This window comes from Doryrhamphus excisus, chromosome 7 (assembly GCF_030265055.1).
Source record: "Doryrhamphus excisus isolate RoL2022-K1 chromosome 7, RoL_Dexc_1.0, whole genome shotgun sequence".
In the NCBI taxonomy this organism is placed as follows: domain Eukaryota; kingdom Metazoa; phylum Chordata; class Actinopteri; order Syngnathiformes; family Syngnathidae; genus Doryrhamphus; species Doryrhamphus excisus.
The window spans coordinates 18,199,124-18,219,243 of NC_080472.1; the positions used below are offsets into that span (position 1 = coordinate 18,199,124).

A 20,120-nucleotide genomic window follows, 5' to 3' on the forward strand; every position below is an offset into this window, starting at 1 on the left:
CTGATACGTATCTTGCCATGCACAAGTTCCCCGTGGTGAAGTTGAACAACCCTATCATATCATGTGACATCGCCATCCGATTACTCCGAGCTCCCTTTTTCTTGAGTGGAAGATGCATGGCAGCACGTAAAAGCAGCATCACACAAGCTGGACATTAAAGTAAGTGCTTACCTGTCTTGACTCCAGACATCAAGATGTGCTGACACCAGCCAGTCTGTGCAGGCGGAGTAAGACGTTAAACGTCGAGCCCAAACCTCCAAACTTACTCCACCCTCGTTTTATCTCTCTCACACACACCTTCAAAGACAAAATTGAAAGATCTAATCTGTCTGCTTGTATATTTGGATATCAGCGTAGTAGAAAGCTGTCATGGCTATTAGCACGACGCCATGCATATAAAGCAGCGCTGGTTTGTGCTTCAACCACAAAGACTACTTTATATTCAGAAAAATACTCACTGAAATGAATGAAGACTGGACGGATGAACAATACAGGAAGTCAACAAAATGGGCACTTCATGATAACAATTGATTAGACTTTTTTTGGCACAAAGTCCAATGACAATAAGTTTCATTCAAGGTTCGATTCTCCGCTTCGGAATCTCTGTGTGGAGTGCATGTTCTCTCCGGGTACTCCGGTTTCCTCCCACATTCCAAAAACATGCTAGGTTAATTGGCGACTCCAAATTGTCCATAGGTATGAATGTGAGTGTGAATGGTTGTTTGTCTATATGTGCCCTGTGATTGGCTGGCCACCAGTCCAGAATAATTGAATATTTGGTCTAGTTACTCTCTAAAATAGCAACGAAGTTGCTAGCTCAGAATCACAGGTCTTAAGACCAAGTTCCGAATCTATCTGTAGCAGTCAAAATGTATCTGTGGCAGGCCAAATATATAAACATGTGCAAGAAACACCAGTATGGTCCTATTTGTACTATTTTGACATGAAAAGAGGTCTCACAGCAAGGAGACCCGAGTTCAATTCCACCCTCGGTCATCTCTGTGTGGAGTTTGCATGTTCTCCCCGTGCATGCGTGGGTTTTCTCCGGGTACTCCGGTTTCCTCCCACATTCCAAAAACATGCTAGGTTAATTAGCGACTCCAAATTGTCCATAGGTATGAATGTGAGTGTGAATGGTTGTTTGTCTATATGTGCCCTGTGATTGGCTGACTGGCCACCAGTCCAGGGTGTACCCCGCCTCTCGCCCGAAGACAGCTGGGATAGGCTCCAGCACTCCCCGTGACCCTCGTGAGGATAAGCGGTAGAAAATGAATGAATTAATGATTATTGTTGTTTTCATTCTTGGGGTCATAAATGGCACCTATTGGCTTGTAGATACACTGGGATAGGCTCCAGCATACCCCTGTGACCCTAATGAGGATAAGTGTAATAGAAGATGGATGGGTTCTATTCTTCTCTATTCTTTTTTGCTATGTTTTTGTTTTTTTGGGTATTTATTGTTATTTTTTGTGGTTTGATTTTGGTATATTTAACACGTAACGGGACTAAACAGGATGTCAGCTTGAAGGCAACAGGCAACTCAGCACTGTTTTTTTTTATTATTTTGTTTTAGCTAAAACATTTTAGCAGGTTAAATTCACATATTGAGCCTTAATATTCTCACAGAGCCACAAATATATTTTTCCCTCGGGTCTGTTTTGCCTTTTTGGTTCACGATATCTTCATTTTACAAGTTGACTCAAGGCCTTAACCGTCATATTTCAATTAGAGGATGTAAATTTCCACGGCTAGATACTCCTTGGGTGTTTTTTGTCTTGATTAATTTGCAAACGAGTGTGGGAAAGTGTGGGAGAACATGTTGTTTACCGTAATCTGTGGAAACTTGAACAGCACACAAAGTTCCAGACACTGGAAGTGTCTAAGGGGGTTGATGGGGGGTCACAAAATCAGGGCATTTGAGGAAAAGAGCAGCTTATTTAATTAGCTTCTTTAATTAGATCAATAATTATCAGTAGTTCAAACACAATGGCGATATCAAAACACCATATTTTGAGGTTTGCATTAGCAGAGGGGGCGGGACTTGAGTTTATTTTAGTCATCTGCAGGAGACAGATGCGAGAGTCCACATAAAAATACGAACAGGTTGCGTGTCTGCTCGCTCTCAAAGCCATCGAATTAGCCCATTAGCACACACAATGTGACTAAATTATGATTTAGTCACAATCCGTTCAGCATTGAAGCCTGGCTAATCAGGTTATTAGAGATAAAGTAAGAGCTCATGTTTCTCTGTGGGTGCCAAGCCCAAATAATTCAATCACAGCCGCCCCGATAAAAGCGCTACAGTGAGCTAATAAACAGGCTCGTGTTGCTTCACCTCAAACATTTTGCATTTTTACAGCAGAAATGTGAAATGTGAGCTAAACCCGAGGCTCAGAGCTAAATCCCAGTAGTTAGTGGGGCTAACAAAAAAGCTTCTTCTCAAAATACCTCACTATCTCATGCATGGCCGATGCTGGGAGGTCTTTTTCTTACTTTAACACCTGAAATGTTGGTGATTAATGTTGGGAATTATCAGGCTCAGCCCCGAGGCTCAGAGCTATAAACGTATTCAAATTCATTTGCAAACGGAAGGAAAATAAAGCTTATTAGTACAGTATTTGTTGAGAAATATGAGCACGTTAACATGTGACGGCAACCAACCTGCTCTCTTTGCTGGGAGCCCGGGGAACCTCACTCATTTTGTTGGTTCTTGCCATGTAGTGTAAACTAGAGGGTTATTTTGCTTCTTTGGAATTCTCAGAACAGTCCGAAAAGGAATGAGAGGAAGCAGACCTTATTCCAATGACCTAAACCGGAGGCTCAGAGCTAATTATTGTCATGTACTTTAAGCTAGAGGGTTATTTTGCGTTTTTTGGAATTCTCAGAACAGTCTGAAAAGGAGTGAGACAAAAGCAGACTTTATTCCAATGACCTAAACCGGAGGCTCAGAGCTAATTATTGTCATGTACTATAAGCCAGAGGGTTATTTTGCTTCTTTGGAATTTTCAGAACAGTCAGAAAAGGAATCAGACGAAGCCCACCAATGACCTAAACCAGAGGCTCAGAGCTAATTATTGTCATGTACTGTAAGCTAGAGGGTTATTTTGCTTTTTTTACACCAGAAATGTTCTTGATTCATGTTTGGGATTCTTTGACCAGTCTGCAAAGTAAGCCGAAAAAGAAGACCTTATTCCAATGACCTAAACCGGAGGCTCAGAGCTAATTATTGTCAAGTACTGCAAGCTAGAGGGTTATTTTGCTTCTTTGGAATTCTCAGAACAGTCCGAAAAGGAATGAGACAAAGCTGACCTTATTCCAATGACCTAAACCGGAGGCTCAGAGCTAATTATTGTCATGTAATTTAAGTTAGAGGGTTATTTTGCTTTTTTACACCAGAAATGTTGTTGATTCCTGTTTGGAATTCTCTGACCAGTCTGCAAAGTGAACCGAAAAAGCAGACCTTAATCTAATGAGCTAAACCCGAGGCTCAGAGCTAAATCTTCTCACATTGAAATGCAAACTTCAACAAAATAAAGTTTACAAGTACAGTATTTGTTGAGAAAAATGAGCATGCTAACATGTGGAGGCAACCAAAGTGCTAACTTTGCTGACATGTGGAACCTTGTGTGCTAGGAGCTAAACCCCAGGCTCAGAGCTAAGCTTTTTGACATTGAAATAGGCGGCCATTACCCTGTACACCAGTTTGATTTGTAGGTACCACACCCTGTTTTTTAGCTCACTTATGCTGTTTCAAAATGGAAATTCTAATGCAAAAACAAACTCATAGAAATTCTGTATTAGTGGTGCCCATGCATGGTTACCATGGCAACAAAGTTTGAGGAAGCAAACGGCATCACTTGTCATCTACGCATTCTGCTCCACAAACAAGGCATTTATAATCAGCAGAATGTGTGTGAAAGTTGCCCGGAAAAGAGTTTAGCGTTATCGTTTTTTGTTATTAAAGTGGTAAACTCATGGAAGCTCCCAGTTGGTTTTTAATATGCAACATCACAAAAATCAATACTTGAACCCACTCTGCTTACATTTTGTTTTTTTTTTCTTTTTTGTGATCCTTCACCTTCAGCCAACACAGCAGAACAACGAGCATGAAAGACAGATATTGTTTATCAAAGCAATTGGATCAGAAAAAAACAGTCAGTTATATTTCTTGACGTGCTATCGGGTATGCGAGAAAACGAGTCTTCAAGCTGTTGATGTTTTTGACGCCGGCTTTCCCACACGGCGTCCAGTTTGTCTTGGACTTAATTTGATAGTAGACAAATCTGCAGACAGTTACTGATGACACCAGTCCAACAAATGGCGGCTTAATCGCTTCAAGGACAACGCGGAAACAACGCTGCCGGCATTATTTTTTTTTTTTTCTCAATACAAAGACGCACGTCAAGTAAGCGATTATCCTTGAGAAAGTATTCGGAGAAAGTATATTGGCTTTTAGTATTCAGCGCCGTACAACCAATTCCCGAGAGGCTTCCAGTTTGGAGGCTAATGAATATTTGCACGATTAAGAGCAGTGACACGTCAACCGCTGACAATGTACGGCCTCGCTCCCGAGCACAAACAAGACAAGTTACACATTGTGTACAGGTTGGCAATGGAGAAGGCTTAATGTACTACAAGGACGGAGTCCTACACACCTTGATACAATACAGCACAGCTAATGAGAGGAGCTTAAATATGATGTGTGTGTGTGCTAACACGGTTTATGGTTATCGTGCAAAAAGCAAAGAGGGCATACTTCCAAGTTGAAAATTATTGCAGGCTTAATGTACGACGAGGCCGTAGTGCTCCACAGCTTGGAGCAACACAGTGTAAAGATTGTATAAATGATAAAATATATACACTACGCTTGCATGTATGTGGTTACATTATATTATATTGTAGTTTCCATACATTTTAATTGATCAGGAGTCTGTAAAAGGCCGACACTGGGTCCATATACGGACCAAGGTCAGCCACATTTGAATAATAATAATTATAAAATTCTCTTCATTTACCTTCTAACTGCTATCGCCGTCACCTTTTACCGCCTTTGGTTCTTGTTCTCTTTCGATCCAAGGACGTTTACCTTCGTCGGCTTTTAACAATCCTTCGAAAATTCATTCATTTTCTTATCCTAACGAGGGTCGCAGGGGGTGCTGGAGCCTATCCCAGCTGTCTTGGGGTGAGAGGCAGGGTACACCCTGGACTGGTGGCCAGCCAGCCAATCACAGGGCACATATAGACAAACAACCATTCACACTCACATTCATACCTATGGACAATTTGGAGTCGCTAATTAACCTAGCATGTTTTTGGAATGTGGGAGGAAACCGGAGTACCCGGAGAAAACCCACGCATGCGCGGGGAGAACATAGAAACTCCACACACAGATAGCCGAGGGTGGAATTGAACACGGGTCTCCTAGTCAACAACAATCAATGCACAGTAAAAGGAACTGTAAAACACCGTAAATCCCTGGTGTATAAGCTGATACTTTTTTCTTAAACTTTGAACCCTTCGGCCTCCACAGTGGTGCGGCTAATTTATGGCTGAATTCTAATCTAGTGACATCTCAGTCTTCAGAACTGCTTATTAAATACTGTGTCGCTCGCAAGTCAAAAAGGAAACGGTATCTCTTTCTTTGGTAGGAGCCAATCACAAGCTATCGGTGTACTCAGAATTAGCTTAGTCAACACACTGGAAATCACAGTTCATTAATACAACAGTCTGACTGACAAATATACAAACAAGTACCAATACGAGTTTAAAAATGAAAAACTTTTCCTGTGAAATCCCTCTAATGTACTTTGTGTCGGTGTGCTACTAGCATACATGAGGCTAAATTTCACAGTATTGGACAGTAATCCCCCGTCTAAAACATGCTAGGTAAATTAGCGACTCCAAATTGTCCATAGGTATGAATGTGAGTGTGAATGGTTGTTTGTCTATATGTGCCCTGTGATTGGCTGGCTGGCCACCAGTCCAGGGTGTACCCCGCCTCTCGCCCGAAGACAGCTGGGATAGGCTCCAGCACCCTCGTGAGGATAAGCGACTGCTTTTTGTGTTATAGATTGTTTCCTGTTGTGGTTCATTATATCGTATATGCTAGGACTGTGTTTTCATGCATCTCTGCTAGCCGTTTTTGTTTCTTTTTGTTGCGTGTTCCTGTTTTCCACCTCCCATTCTTCCTCATCGTGATACTTTGACTTTTCGTGCATCATGGGCTCTATTGAACCAACTTTCCACCATGTTCTTGCATCCCGTAGCTCTACACTAAATCATAGCAAAACATGATGAATATGGTATGTTGTCATCATGCACATGCAAAGTGACCATATTTCAAAGTTGGGTAAAACCTCTCCCTCTTGTGCTCCCAGGCGGTGTTTGCATCGCGCAGTCCTTGAAGATCCCACGGGAGCCAAAGCCGGGGGAGTTTGACAAGATCATTAGACGCCTGCTGGAGACCTCCAACGCCAGGGCCATCATTATGTTCGCTAATGAGGACGACATTCGGTACTACAAGTGCCCCCTCTGTCATGCTGCTGCTACAGTACTTTTACTTTTGCAGTATTTTGTTTGACGTCTCACGTTTTGTTTTGCTTAGGCGCGTTCTGGACGCGGCCAAGAGGAACAACCAAACTGGACACTTCCTGTGGGTGGGATCAGACAGCTGGGGGTCGAAGATCTCACCTGTGATTGGTCAGGAAAGAGTAGCAGAAGGAGCCATCACTATTCTCCCCAAGCGAGCGTCTGTGGATGGTAAGTAGCAGGAAGTGGGGACATTTCTTAAGATTTAAGACAGACGGAATGTCGGAATCTTTTTCTGAAGGATGAGGGTGTCCCTAAAGACTCAAAATGTCTCCAGAAAATGCAATAAAGTTATCGGCGACCCCCAACTTGCTACACAAATGCGGTCCTATCGATGCTGCCCTTGTTTGGGGCACTTCCAGGGGTACTCCAACCCCAACTTTGCTCACCTCTCAAACACTAAAGTCTACAACAGGGGTCTCAAACTTGCGGCCCGCGGGCCAAATGGAGCCCGTGAGATGCTACTTTGAGGCCCCCACCTTGATACCAAAGTTTAATGTAGAAATGACAGCTTAAAGCTGCGTGCACACCGGACCGGACACAATTAACATGATTTTGCCCCACCCATACTGTTACCCTACCCTGTTACCCCGCCCTGTTTTGCTTTGGATTAGCAATGAAGCTAACGGCTTATGACGCCGGGTACACATAAATGCAGAAAATGATTTGGAATAAAACGGAAAATGTTGTTAAAGTTACGCCGCTGCTCCCAGATGGAACTGAGTACGATGCTAACATGCTAATTGGGTAAAATTATTAAGTTTCATTAATGTTCATGTCAAAGGTTAAATAACTGTTAATACTGTACATTTGAATCTGAAAAAAATAATTTCTCTACCAACTGTATGTGGTTTCTTACTTTTTTCTTATTTGCTGTTTTATTATTATTTTACTTTTTTATTACTGATTGATTTATTGTCTTTATGCTTAATTTGTTTATTTATTTTTTTGTCTTATTTTGTGTATAGAAAAATAAAAATTAAGATATTTGAGAACAGTGGAATGTTTTATCAGATATTTTGGTGTGGAAAATCGGAACCAAAGTACTGAAAAAGTGTAGGGTATATCAGAAGCAAAAGCATTGAAGATTTTTTATTGATTTTTTTTCCAGTTTTTAATGCGTTTTTTTTTTTTTTTTTTTTTTTTTTTAAACCTGATGCGGCCCGGCTTCACCCAGAACCTAGTTCCGGTGGGCCCCCAGGTAAATTGAGTTTGAGACCCCTGATCTACAACATTAGGTCCCTCAAGCTGTCTTTTAAACGCATATTTATTATATTTTTCTTCCGTACTTATCCCGATATATCCCCTTGCTACAATCCGAGGAACCACACAGGTGTATTTCTCCTGACAGCAGAGGAGATTAATCAAGGCAGCTCTTGTCAGGCACGGCGCAGCACGTCCCACGTCAGTCTGGTACACTCCAGGGAGTTTTATACCCTCCACGGTTGGTTTCACGTACACTTTGTCGTCCCAGCGGCGCCTAAAACTGCCTTTTTTTTTTTCAAAAAAATGGCTGTCAGTATATTTTTGCAGTCATGAAGCGAGTCCACGGCGGCAATCAGACAGGTGTTATACCAGTAATACCCCCGATGCAGTGAAATGCTAAATCCAGACGATGCCCAGTGGCAGCCGTCTCTATCCATCCAAATAGAAAATAACTTCAAAGACTTATTAACGCTCGCTGATGTTCCCCCTGCAGCTTTTGACCGTTATTTCCGGAGCCGCTCCTTGTCCAACAACAGACGGAACGTTTGGTTTGCTGAATTCTGGGAGGAGAATTTCAACTGCAAGCTGGGAATGCACGGGAAACGACCCGGCAGCCTGAAGAAATGCACAGGTAGGACCTCAAATATTATATTACTGTTATATTGAAGTACCAATGGTTGCATGATTATACTAGCATACTCAGTTTTCTCTATAAATAGTCCATGCATTTTTTTTTTTACTGTGCTATCAAAACGAGACAAAGTCCAAGCACCAGAACCAAGGTGTGTGTCGTGTGTGTTCATAAGGTTCAAGTGTGTGGGATTACGTCTGCTTGTGTGACTTCAAGCAGAATCAGTGATGCCAGTTGATGTGACTTCATGACTCACTAGAACACAAAGCGTAAATCCTGCACAGTCTTTTTTTGGGGCACCGTGTGTGTGTGTGTGTGTGTGTCACAGCAGGTATCCTCTGGCCTGACGCCTGCCATCAGTTCACATAATTAGCTTTGTAAGACCTGCGACTCCGCTTGACCATCTATTACACGCAGTGGCATTTGCACGAGTGGGCGTGCACCCGTCGAGGGCCCTTCGAGTCACGGCAGCGGAGTCTATTAATTCCAAGTGGCGAGGTTTGTGACCTCCGACACACAAAAGCCAATCAGGAAGTCACACTGCTGTGCAAGGTCGCCCCGGCAACACACCTGGGGGGGGGGGGGGGGGGTATGGAAATAAGCGCGGTGATGATTATTGTGTGTGATCAAGCTTGAGAGGCATGAAGCAATAAAAGGATGAGCAATAAGCAGAAATGGATGCAGAAATTGAAGCTCATTTGAATAATGAATAATTCTATTTTACTTTATTATTTTTTACGTGACAAAAATAAATTAATAAATGAAAAAAATTATAAATAAAAATATATACAATAATAAAATAAAATAAAAATAAATATATAAAATATATAAAAAATAAAAATAACAAAATTACTTAACTTATATTAAGAAAGCAGGAAGTGAACAAATGTAACAGTTACTGATTGTAAAAGTACCAGATGGAGGGGTAGGATTTAATCAGCTTTGCTTCTTCCTACTCCTTTTTGGACATGTGGAACTGTGAACTGATTATATGATGCATTCAATTGCAATCCGATGCATGTTCAAATGAAATTAAACCATTACCATTAATTCCAACAAGTCAGAACTGAAACCTACAAAAATTGAAGTATTTTTTTCCCCATAGGAAATGATGTAAATCTATTAAGCTGTTCCAAACTCCCCAAAATACATGCATATGTTATTTTTAACTTTAACTGAAAAACACACAAAAATACTGCGAAATATTGTATAATAACAGACACATTGTATGAGGTAACATTTTTGTCGAAAACCGTATTATAGGTTTGCAACATGTTAAAGTGTCCATTATGCAGCCTTGATCCTTCTAAAACACATGACGAGAAATTATGGTTGAAGCGGCCGAAATGAGTTTTCTCCATAGGGTGGTTGAGCTTCTGGAGAAACTCAGGAGTATAACCGTTGCTCGAGAGAGGAGCCAGATGGGGTGGCTTTGGGCATCAGTTCGGGTGTTCAGGTCATGTCCGACCGGAAGAAGGTCTCAGGAAAGACTCAGGACGTGTTGGAGAGACTATGTCTCCCAACTGGCCTGGAAACGCATTGGGATGGAGCTGATGAAGGTGGCCTGTGTAGGCTGCTGCCCCCATGACCCGACCTTGGATCAGCGGGAGAAGATGGATGGATAGACATGAAATTATATCCATATCTTACTTCATCCACAAGTCTGGGCAAGTCAAGATGAAAGGATGGTGTTGCTGATATGTGGAACCATTTCACTCCCTGGTTCCTCCCTGGTTCCTCCCGCCAGGGTGTTGTTTCTGCATCATAAAGTATGACATAGGTGTTGTATACTCGGAGCTTGGTCTCTCTGGAGATATGTGTCTCCATAAAGGTCTCCAGAGGGACTGCAGAATGGAGGCTGCAATGTCTCTGGATAGTATGGATCCAAGGTATTTGAAGGTGGGGACAAAAAGCCCGAAACCCCGGGGGGGGGGGGTGTTTTCCCGGTGAGTCAGCTCAGAGAGCATCCTCAAGCCTTCCTTGGTTCTTTAGCTTGGAAGCAAACAATGGAAATGAACGAGGTTAAGGTTTAAGGTTTAGCGAGACCTCAACGGGGGGGTGGGCAGCCACCTGGGATCCTGGTCATCCAGATGATTGGGATGGAGGAAGCGACCAGGAGACAAGGAGTATTTTTGGAGCCGGAACTAATTCTAAAACCCTGAAGTAGTCATATGTACACACAAGAAATAATGTACTATTCATGTACTATGAGCCCTCCAATCACATTTGGAGATACACTTTTAAGCCACGCAGGTGGGCATGAGGACGCAGGCGGTATAGCGTACGCCGCCGCCTGATGCAGAAACATAATCCAGGCTTTAGAAATCATACATCAACACTTAATGGAAGCATAAGCAAGCAGACATCAGCATTACATCCAAATTTGTCCATAATGGATTCCTAAATCAACCTGATTCTTCATTCTCGAGCATTTTGTGATAGGATTTGAAGCAAGTTCCGGTTGTGTTACTATTCTAGAGGTCTGCTCTTTGAAGATACAAAGCCCCCCCCCATCAAAGATCTGTGCTGTTAGGGGTGCGTGAGATACACTCAGCAGTTCCACCACCGGCTGCAAATCAAGCGTATGCTAACAAGGTGGATGGGGAAGGAGGGAAGGCTGTAAAAGCCTCATGGAGACTGATGGCTGAGTATAGAAAGACAGCGATAGAGAGATGTGTTTTTTTTTTTTTTTTTTACCGGATTCAAACACGTGAGGGATTGATGTGATACACTCAAGCAGAACACGCTGCATGCGCCTGGATGGAGCGTGCGTATGCACACAAAGCTTGCCTTCATGGGTTACTTCATGCTTTGTAGTTGGAAGGCATCGCCGTCCATTACTGGAGCCGTAAACGCACACATTCTATAGACGGGGCTTAGAAATAAATACCACCTGAACGATTGTGATTGTGGTTGTGGTTTGAAGTGGTACGGAACTGTACTGTATCATGGTAAGACGGGTTTCGGGTATTTTGCGTCAAACTCACAACCTCCTATTTCACATCAGTTTAGCAGCCCATCCATCCTGGCCATTTTCTATTATCTGTCCTTCCTTCCTTCCTTCCTTCCTTCCTTGCTTCCTTTCTTGCTCCCTTGCTCCCTTTCTTGCTCCCTTGCTTCCTTGCTTCCTTGCTTCCTTGCTTCCTTGCTTCCTTGCTTCCTTGCTTCCTTGTTTCCTTGCTTCCTTCCTTCATTGCTTGCTTCATTGCTTGCTTTATTGCTTCCTTCCTCGCTATCCTTCCTTGCTTCCTTCCTTCCTTCCTTCCTTCCTTCATTCCTTCCTTCTGTCATTCATTCCTTCCTTCATTCCTTCCTTCATTCCTTCATTCATTCCTTCATTCTCTAGCGCTTATCCTCACAAGGGTCGCTGGGGGTGCTGGAGCCTATCCCAGCTGTTTTCAGGTGAGAGGCGGGGTACACCCTGGACTGGTGGCCAGCCAATCACAGGGCACATATAGACAAACAACCATTCACACTCACATTCATACCTATGGACAATTTGGAGTCGCCAATTAACCTAGCATGTTTTTGGAATGTGGGAGGAAACCGGAGTACCCGGAGAAAACCCACGCATGCACGGGGAGAACATGCAAACTCCACACAGAGATGGCCGAGGGTGGGATTGAATCCTGGTCTCCTAGCTATGAAGTCTGCGTGCTAACCACTCGACCGCTGTGCAGCCCGCTATTATATACATTGTGACTAATTTCTGTGATGGTACGAGACCCTTCAGCTTTCTTAAAAGAAGTGACAACACTAACACAGTGGCAACACAGTGTGTGTGTGTGTTCAATATATATTCTGGCCCCCGGTACAGTTTTGTTTGTTGTTTGTTTGTTTGGCCCACAAGTCAAAATAATTGCCTAGTCGTGAACTACAGTCACTGTGAAAATTCATACATGAAAGCACAACTCCGACTACTACTACTACTACTACTAGTATGGGAAATAATACACAACAACTACATTAACTCTAAACAGAACTACAAAACAGCTGTTGCAAGGCAAGATGACATGAACGGGGGTGGCGCGGGGTGGGGGGGGTACACTGACTACAATCACGGCACATATCCATAATACACAATGCATGTCTTTGAATGCACCTCGAGAGTGAAGAAGTGTTGTTCCTAGGACAATCGGAGATGTTGTTGATGTGTTCAGGTTGGAATAAAGTTCTAATAGATCGTCAGTTGCTTTGGTAGACCACGCCCCTATGGGGGATTCGGCAGTTAATTAATTTGAGGCGTTCATTGGAGCATTTCTGGCAAAATATTTTTTTCGACTGTCCTTTTGTTGTTGTTGTTGTTGTGTGTTAGTGGTAGGCTTCCACCCTTTGCAGTAACGACACAATAAATAGCTTTAATTCCACTAAAACGCTGGTTGACTTTAAGTGAACTTTATGCCTAAATGATCATAATGACCGCGAGAATTCATTTATTGTAATTTCCTCCTCACTTGCACATGTCCCGAGGCTGTGTTTCTGTCACGGCACGACTGTTTACGCCCCCGACACACACTAAAACACACACACACACACACTGCAAGTGCTGTTCCGTCTAATGTGATTTTTGCACCTCAGTATGTTTGCACTCTTATATGGTTTTTATTTGGTCTCCCTGTCTTGATGCCGCATCTCACTGTCCTTTTGTGTGTCTGGCATCAAACAGGCGTTCGCTCAGCGTGCGATTCCTTGTTGTTGTGAAAGTCGGTGCGGCAAAGAGATCCAAGCAAAGAATAAAAGTGACAAAAAGGAAATTAAAGACATGCACAGAAAAGGAACAAAGTGGAGGCATGCACAGTGATGCAGCATAATATGAATAATGACTCATGAATATTTTATGCAAGCGCTCTGTATCTGCGGTAATATATACCCATAATAATAAGGAGATGTAATATATATTAAATGCTTATGTCAGCATTGTGGTATTAGTCAAGGGAATGGTGATTTGCTGTGAATTGCTCTTTTTTTAAACAGAATTTGTCACTGAGATTTGTGAATTTCTTACTTAGAAACGGCTGTCAATCTAAACCAGGGGTCTCAAACACGCGGCCCGCGGGCCAAATGTGGCCCACACGACACTAGTTTGAGGCCCCCGCCTTGATATGAAAGTTTAATTTGTGCGGCCTGCACAAGTTTGATATGGATGCTGTATGGTATCATGTACCCAGAAAAAATTATTACGTTTGATTAATGTTCATGTTAAAGGTTAAATAACTGTTAATAGTTATCCTCCCTATCCGTGTGGAAGTGGTAAGTTTTTGGCTATTTAAGTTTAAGGGAAATAACTTGAAGGCTACCGTTTAGGTCGCTAGCTCTCTAGTTTGCGAGTTAGCATGTGTCTCAAGACCCTGCAGTTGCGCAATATGTTGTAAATAAAAAAAGTATAAATGTGACTATAGTCGTGTTTTGTCATGTCTACAGGGCTCTAATAATGCTTTGTTCATTTTAATCTGAAAAAAATAATTTGTCTACCCACCAACTATATGTGGTTTCTTAAGTTTTTATTATTTGCCGTTTTATTATTATTGTTATATTTATTTATTACGGATTGATTGATTTTCTTTATTCTTGATTTGTTTATTTATTTTTCATCTTATTTTGTGCAGAAAAATAAAAATTAAGATATTTGAGAACAGTGGAATGTTTTATCAGAGCTTTTATTGTAGAAAATCAGAACCAAAGCACTGAAAAAGTTTGTATATTTTTCTGTTTTTAAAAAATGTGTTGTTTTTTTTTTTTTTTTGAAAACCTGATGCGGCCCAGCCTTGCCCAGTTTGAGACCCCTGATCTAAACCAAGAAAAATGTCACTACTTTTTTTCTGGAATTAATACACTTGGATGCATGGAATGGAAGCATTTTCTCATACTGCCATGCTGAATTACACAAATACTGTACATCCATATTATAAATTAGGGGTGGTGCTCTAATCGATAGGTCACTGATGTCGCAATCGAAAAAGAACGGTGACGACATCAGCCGACACTCCCTCCGCCGATCATCTCCACCCTCGCTGTAGCATCCAGAACAAGCTTTAGATTTTATTACATTGATATTTAAAAACGGAGTCAGCTTCATATGAGCGTCAGAAGGCAGCGGATGCCGTAGGAGGGACCTAGCAGAGGCGGGCAAACCTGCTTTTCATTCAGGTTTTCAATTAAGAATGAATAAGATTAGAAAGAAATGCATTGTGAAATACATAAGGTGAATTATGGATGCTCGCATTTTGTTCATGTTGACTTGAAATTAGCGATAAAATAAATTAAATGTGTAGCTCATTTTGTAGAAATAGGTCAAGAAAAAACTTGAAACATTTACACTACCGCTCAAAAGTTTGGGATCACTTGGACATTTTTTTGGCCAGCTTAAGATATGTTTTTTTCTTGGACTTTTCTATGAAGTCCAGTGCCGCTTCACTGTTGATACTGACCCTGGTGTATGATGGGTACTATTTAGTGCAGCTGCCAAGTGACGACCTGTGAGGCGTCTTTGTCTTAAACTACACACTCTCAGATATTTGTCTTCTTGCACAGTTGTGCATCGTTTTTATGTCCTTGTTAGACCCGGTTTGTGCTGCTCTCTGAAGGGAGTAGTGGTAAGACATTTTATATTTTTAGTGTAGATTTGTAGATGGGTTTTCTAATAATCTAATAGTCTTGTAAAATAATTAACTTGAATTAGCAGCCATACCAGGAGATTGATTAAGAAGACTGACAGTTGTTGATAGTAGGCCTCTATGCAAAAATGTAGATCCTTCTTTGAAAATCATCTGATTCAATTTAATTGTTTGTGAAATTGATACAAATGTTTGTGAAATGCATGAAAATGTGATTTTTCTTTGGAAAACAAAGAAATTTGCAAGTGATCCCAAGCTTTTGAGCAGTAGTGTATGGTATTTGATTAATGGTTTTTGAGTTTAAAACCTATCCTTAGTCATCCATCATCAGCACAGTTGTGCATCATTTTTATGTCCTTGTTAGACCCAGTTTGCGCTGCTCTGTGAAGGGAGTAGTTAACAGCATGGTAAGAGATTTTAGTTTTAGTTTAGATTTTTAGATGGCTTTTCTAATCATCTATTAGGCTTATAAAATGATGAAGTTGGATTAGGATAGGATAAAAATGTCTGTGAAATGTAGATCCTTTTTTGAAAATCATCTGATTCATTTTATGTTTGTGAAATTGATAAAAAAATTTGTGAAATCGAAAAAAATTGTTTGCGAAATGCATGAAAATGTGTTTTTCTATTGAAAACAAAGAAATTTGCAAATGATCCCAAACATTTGAGCGGTAGTGTACACTGCATGTATATGATCGGTATTGGTATCGGCCGATTTCACCCATGGATGATCGGGGGATCGATATTGGCACTGCAAAACCAAACCAAACCAATCTGCACCTGATTGTATATGAGCAAATTTTTTAAAGTGTGACTATGCATTTCGAGAAAACCTCTGAAATGTCTGCAAACTGTCAGAGAAATCCATTACTCGTGTCTAGGCTGTAGTTTCCTTTTTTTGTGTGTGTATTTTTATTGACAAAGCCATTGGCTCGCTGCATAAACATTCTCTGGGTGAATGAAAGCAAATTGATATTTTACACTAAATCCATACACTGAAAAATGTGTCACTAATGATGCAACGTTGGCTCATTGAAAGGATTTAAAGCTGCGGCGTATCGATGTATTCCCTGGGCTTTCCTGCTGGCTTGTTTAATCATGTCTGATCCTCATTGGGCATTCTTCTCTCCCATTGGTTATTTGGCTCTGTTTGGCAGAGTAAGCCTCGGAGCTCTGAGGTGTGTTCCTGTGAGTGTGTATTTGGTGGAAAGTTCACCATAATAGCAAGGAAGTGTGTGTTTAGTTGAGAAAAGTTGTAAAAGTCGACTCTCCGGACAAGCTAATCAGTGTAAATGTATTCATGAGCATTCCAATGCTGCTTATTTTGCTGATATTTATTCTGTTTAGGTGTGATAAACCAAAACAGGGAGCATATATTTGCTACCTGGAAAAAAAACAAAAAACAAAGAAAAGCTTCTTTAATGGAACAAAGGGGAAGAAGGTGGGAATTGAATTTGTGCGCCTAATTGATGTTTAATCAAGGAGCTGGTTCAAATCATTAGTCGGCCCGTCATCCGTGGCGCTATCAATCACTCCCGGCCGTGTAAAAGCTGGTTTGCACGTCGGTCTGTGAAGGCATCCATCAAGGCACCGCCGCCGCCGCTGCGAGTCAGCACTCTGGAATTAGCCTCCCTAACTTCACCTAATTTAATGCTTTAGCGTCGCATCGAACGCAACACTAGCGAAAACAATCAACATCCCCAACAGCCTCAATCACGCTGTGGCAATTTAACCCCCGGGATTTTAAATATTGCATGAATGGAAATGTCACAAGGCGTCCTTTATCATTTTTTATTCATTAGTGAAAATTGATCCAGTGTGAGCTTATCTTTCTGTCACTGGAGAGAGTCTTGATGAAGAAAGGGGGCAATTTATCAACTAAAATTGCCCAAATTTTTCGCATGTGTGCTTCGAAGTCCCCTAAAAGTATGTACCAAATTTCATCCACCTTAAAGCAGGGGTGTCCAAACTGGGGTACACACTGGACTGGTCACCAGCCAATCACAGGGCACCATCCCCGTAATTTAAATTTATATATTTTAGTTTGTTTTCCATATTTCCAACTTAAAAAATATCTATATATTTTTTATGTTTCAACTTCATGCTCCTAAAATGACATTAGTTTTCCTCAAAATATTATGAGTTTATTATTGTAAAAATGCAACATTTTCCCTACATTTTTTTATTTTATTCTGGTGAAATTACAGCTGTTTTTTGTTGTTTTTTTCTTGTAATTTTTATGTAATTTTTTTTAATTTATTGTAACTTTATTCCCATAATATTTTGACCCTTCTTGTAGCATCATAGCTTTTTATGCAATCTAATTTTCCAAAATGTATTCACTTTGGGGTCCTTTTTTTTCTTTTTTTATTATTATTATTATTTTTTTTTTTACAGTTTGTGGTCAGTTTAAGTCTGAACTGAATTTTAGACAGATTTTTTTTTCTTTAATATTCCAACTTTATGCTACTGAAATTACAATATCTTTTCATTGAATATCATGAGTTTTTCATGTAATTTTTTATTATATTTTATTATTTTATTATTATTATTTTACTATTAGTAGTAGTAGTAGCCGTAGCAGTATTGTTATTATTATTATTATTATTATTATTATTATTATTATTATTATTATTATTATTATTATTATTATTATTATTATTATTATTATTATTATTATTATTATTATTATTATTATTATTATTATTATTATTATTATTATTTTAGTAGTAGTAGCAGTATTAGTATTATTATATTATTTTATTATTATTATGATCATTATTATTTAATTTTATTTTTATTATATATTTTATTATTACATTCCTTATCGTTCTTGTTGCAGCATTTCTGAGCATTTCGTCATGTTTTGATTATATTCTTGTAAAATTACATTTTGGCTGCTGTTTTTTTTCCTCGTTAAATTATATTTTTCCATCTTTAAATGGACCCTGAGCCGCACTTTGGACACTCCTGCCCCAGCATGTCAATCTGTCTCATTCAGATGAATAACAGCGTCACCATACGGTGTATTTGTCAGAAAAATAATGGCACTAGCAACACAGCAGGTGGATATTCCTTGACACATTTTCAACCTTTTGTGTACAATGGTTCCGGAGCCCAAGAGTTGGCTTACATGGCTGGCAATTATGTTATCAAATAGCTTTGGACCAACCACAGTGACAAGTGTGGGGGAAAAAAGAACCTTCAAAATTTTACTAGACCATAATAAAACCCAACAAACCAACACTAAAGCACACAGTGTGTCTTACGTAGCTTTATTTCTAATCAATCTGACCTCCACACATTCATTCCATGTTTGTTGCCAGGAAGTATATCAATAAAGTCGATGGAATAAATTGATAGAATCATCTTTCCTGACCTTCTGTCGCCGAGGCGTGAAAATCACTGATTGTGGTAATTAATTATCAACAACACTTTGACCTCCTGTGTGTGTTCACGCCGTGTCGGTGTTGAATTTCCAATGTCAGAAACCAAATAATGAGGATTTTTCAGTGCGAGGAGAAGGACACGGAGCATCATTAATCAGCATTTTGCAAGAAAACGCAATCACGCCCTGAGACCACTTAATTGTCCTTATGAGAGAGTGGGAGAAAGACGACTGTTTCTAGGGATTGCATCAGGTGTGTGTGTGTGTGTGTGTGTACACCCGTCGAGCCGTGGTTTGGAACGTCCATTGAGTTCCCACTAATGCAGTGATTCCCAAACGTTTTACAGTCACGTACTCCTTCACATATTTGATGTGAAGCCATGTACCCTGCACACTTATGTATAAAAAATAATACTTATTATGTTTATTATAGTGATTCTAATGAACATAATTCATTGGTTTATTCATTTTATTGTAATCTTGGGTCCATAATGTGTATTTTGTGTATTTTTTCCGATGTTTGCATCCTTCCAACAACAACGCTTTGTCTTATTGTTGTATAACTATATAAATATCACCTACTTTGGGCTGCATGTGCGTTTGTGGTTGTATTTGCTGTGATTTACAAATGTCCCCGAATGCAACGCTAACTTGTGTCCGGGGAGTTGTGTGATGAACCTTGAATGCACCATTTTCGAAAAAGCAGTTTGCTAGTTTTGATCCCGTTTGTCGAGTACAACGTGTCCATAATCTGCCTGGAATCTGTCCATGGTGTCCCAATTCTAAAAGAACCACTACTGCCTTCTTAATAGTATCTGAAATACAAAAATACATATAATCAACACTAAAGGTGACTGGAGATATAATATAAATAAAATAAAATAAAAAATAATAATAAACTAATAAAATAATTAAAATAATAAAATAATAAAATAATAAAATAATAAAATAATAAAATAATAAAATAATAAAATAATAAAATAATAAAATAATAAAATAATAAAATAAATAAAATCTCCAAGATGAAACACACAAGTCATCCTTCAAACTCACTCATTTGTTGATATGATGCATACATGCACTAGGAGGCATTCAGGTGCACTCGTAGTTTTGATTGTTAGGCGATTGTTGGGTGGGTATTAATGTTCAGTTTAGTCTTTTACATTACACATAAGAGGTCTTGCACATAATTTTCATTGTACTCCATCAAGTTTCCGAGGTTAAATAGCGCTTTACATTCGACCAAATGACCTCCGATGTGCATTTCTCACTATTCCCTGACCTTGAAGTGGATATTCATGACATTCCACCAACGTCACGTCACCTCTGACCCCTCTCAAATCAGCACATCTAACAGAGCTGAACTCTTGTGTCAGATTGAAAGAATATGCCCTCAAGGTGTTTCCTCGGCTGAACATTTCTATCTTTAATACATAGGAATCGTTGATTGAATATTCGGTCTTCTTTGTCAAAGAAGGAAAGCAGAAATAAAGGTGGAGGGTCCGTGGGAAAAAATAATGTAGATGCATATCTTAGTCATAATAATAAAAGATTCAAGATTAGTTGTCGCACTTTTCAAGGTAACCAGACAGCACCAAACATTCAGCAGGGGTGGGTGAAGTTTCTTGCCCAGGGACACTGACTGGGTCTTGGTGGGTTCCACAGCCAAACCAGTTGACAAAAACTGGTTTTG

At 40.1% G+C, this 20,120-nt stretch overlaps 1 protein-coding gene across 6 annotated transcripts in view; it reads left to right on the forward strand.

Moving 5' to 3' along the window:
* grm8a (glutamate receptor, metabotropic 8a) overlaps positions 1-20,120 on the forward strand; it is a 181,551-nt gene that overhangs the window by 121,572 nt on the left and 39,859 nt on the right. For all 6 annotated transcript variants that reach the window (XM_058078579.1, XM_058078580.1, XM_058078583.1 and 3 more), the window contains 3 exons: positions 6,378-6,513; positions 6,605-6,759; positions 8,288-8,425. In XM_058078579.1, the coding sequence (XP_057934562.1) occupies positions 6,378-6,513; positions 6,605-6,759; positions 8,288-8,425 (429 nt within the window). The remainder of the gene's footprint in view (positions 1-6,377; positions 6,514-6,604; positions 6,760-8,287; positions 8,426-20,120) is intronic.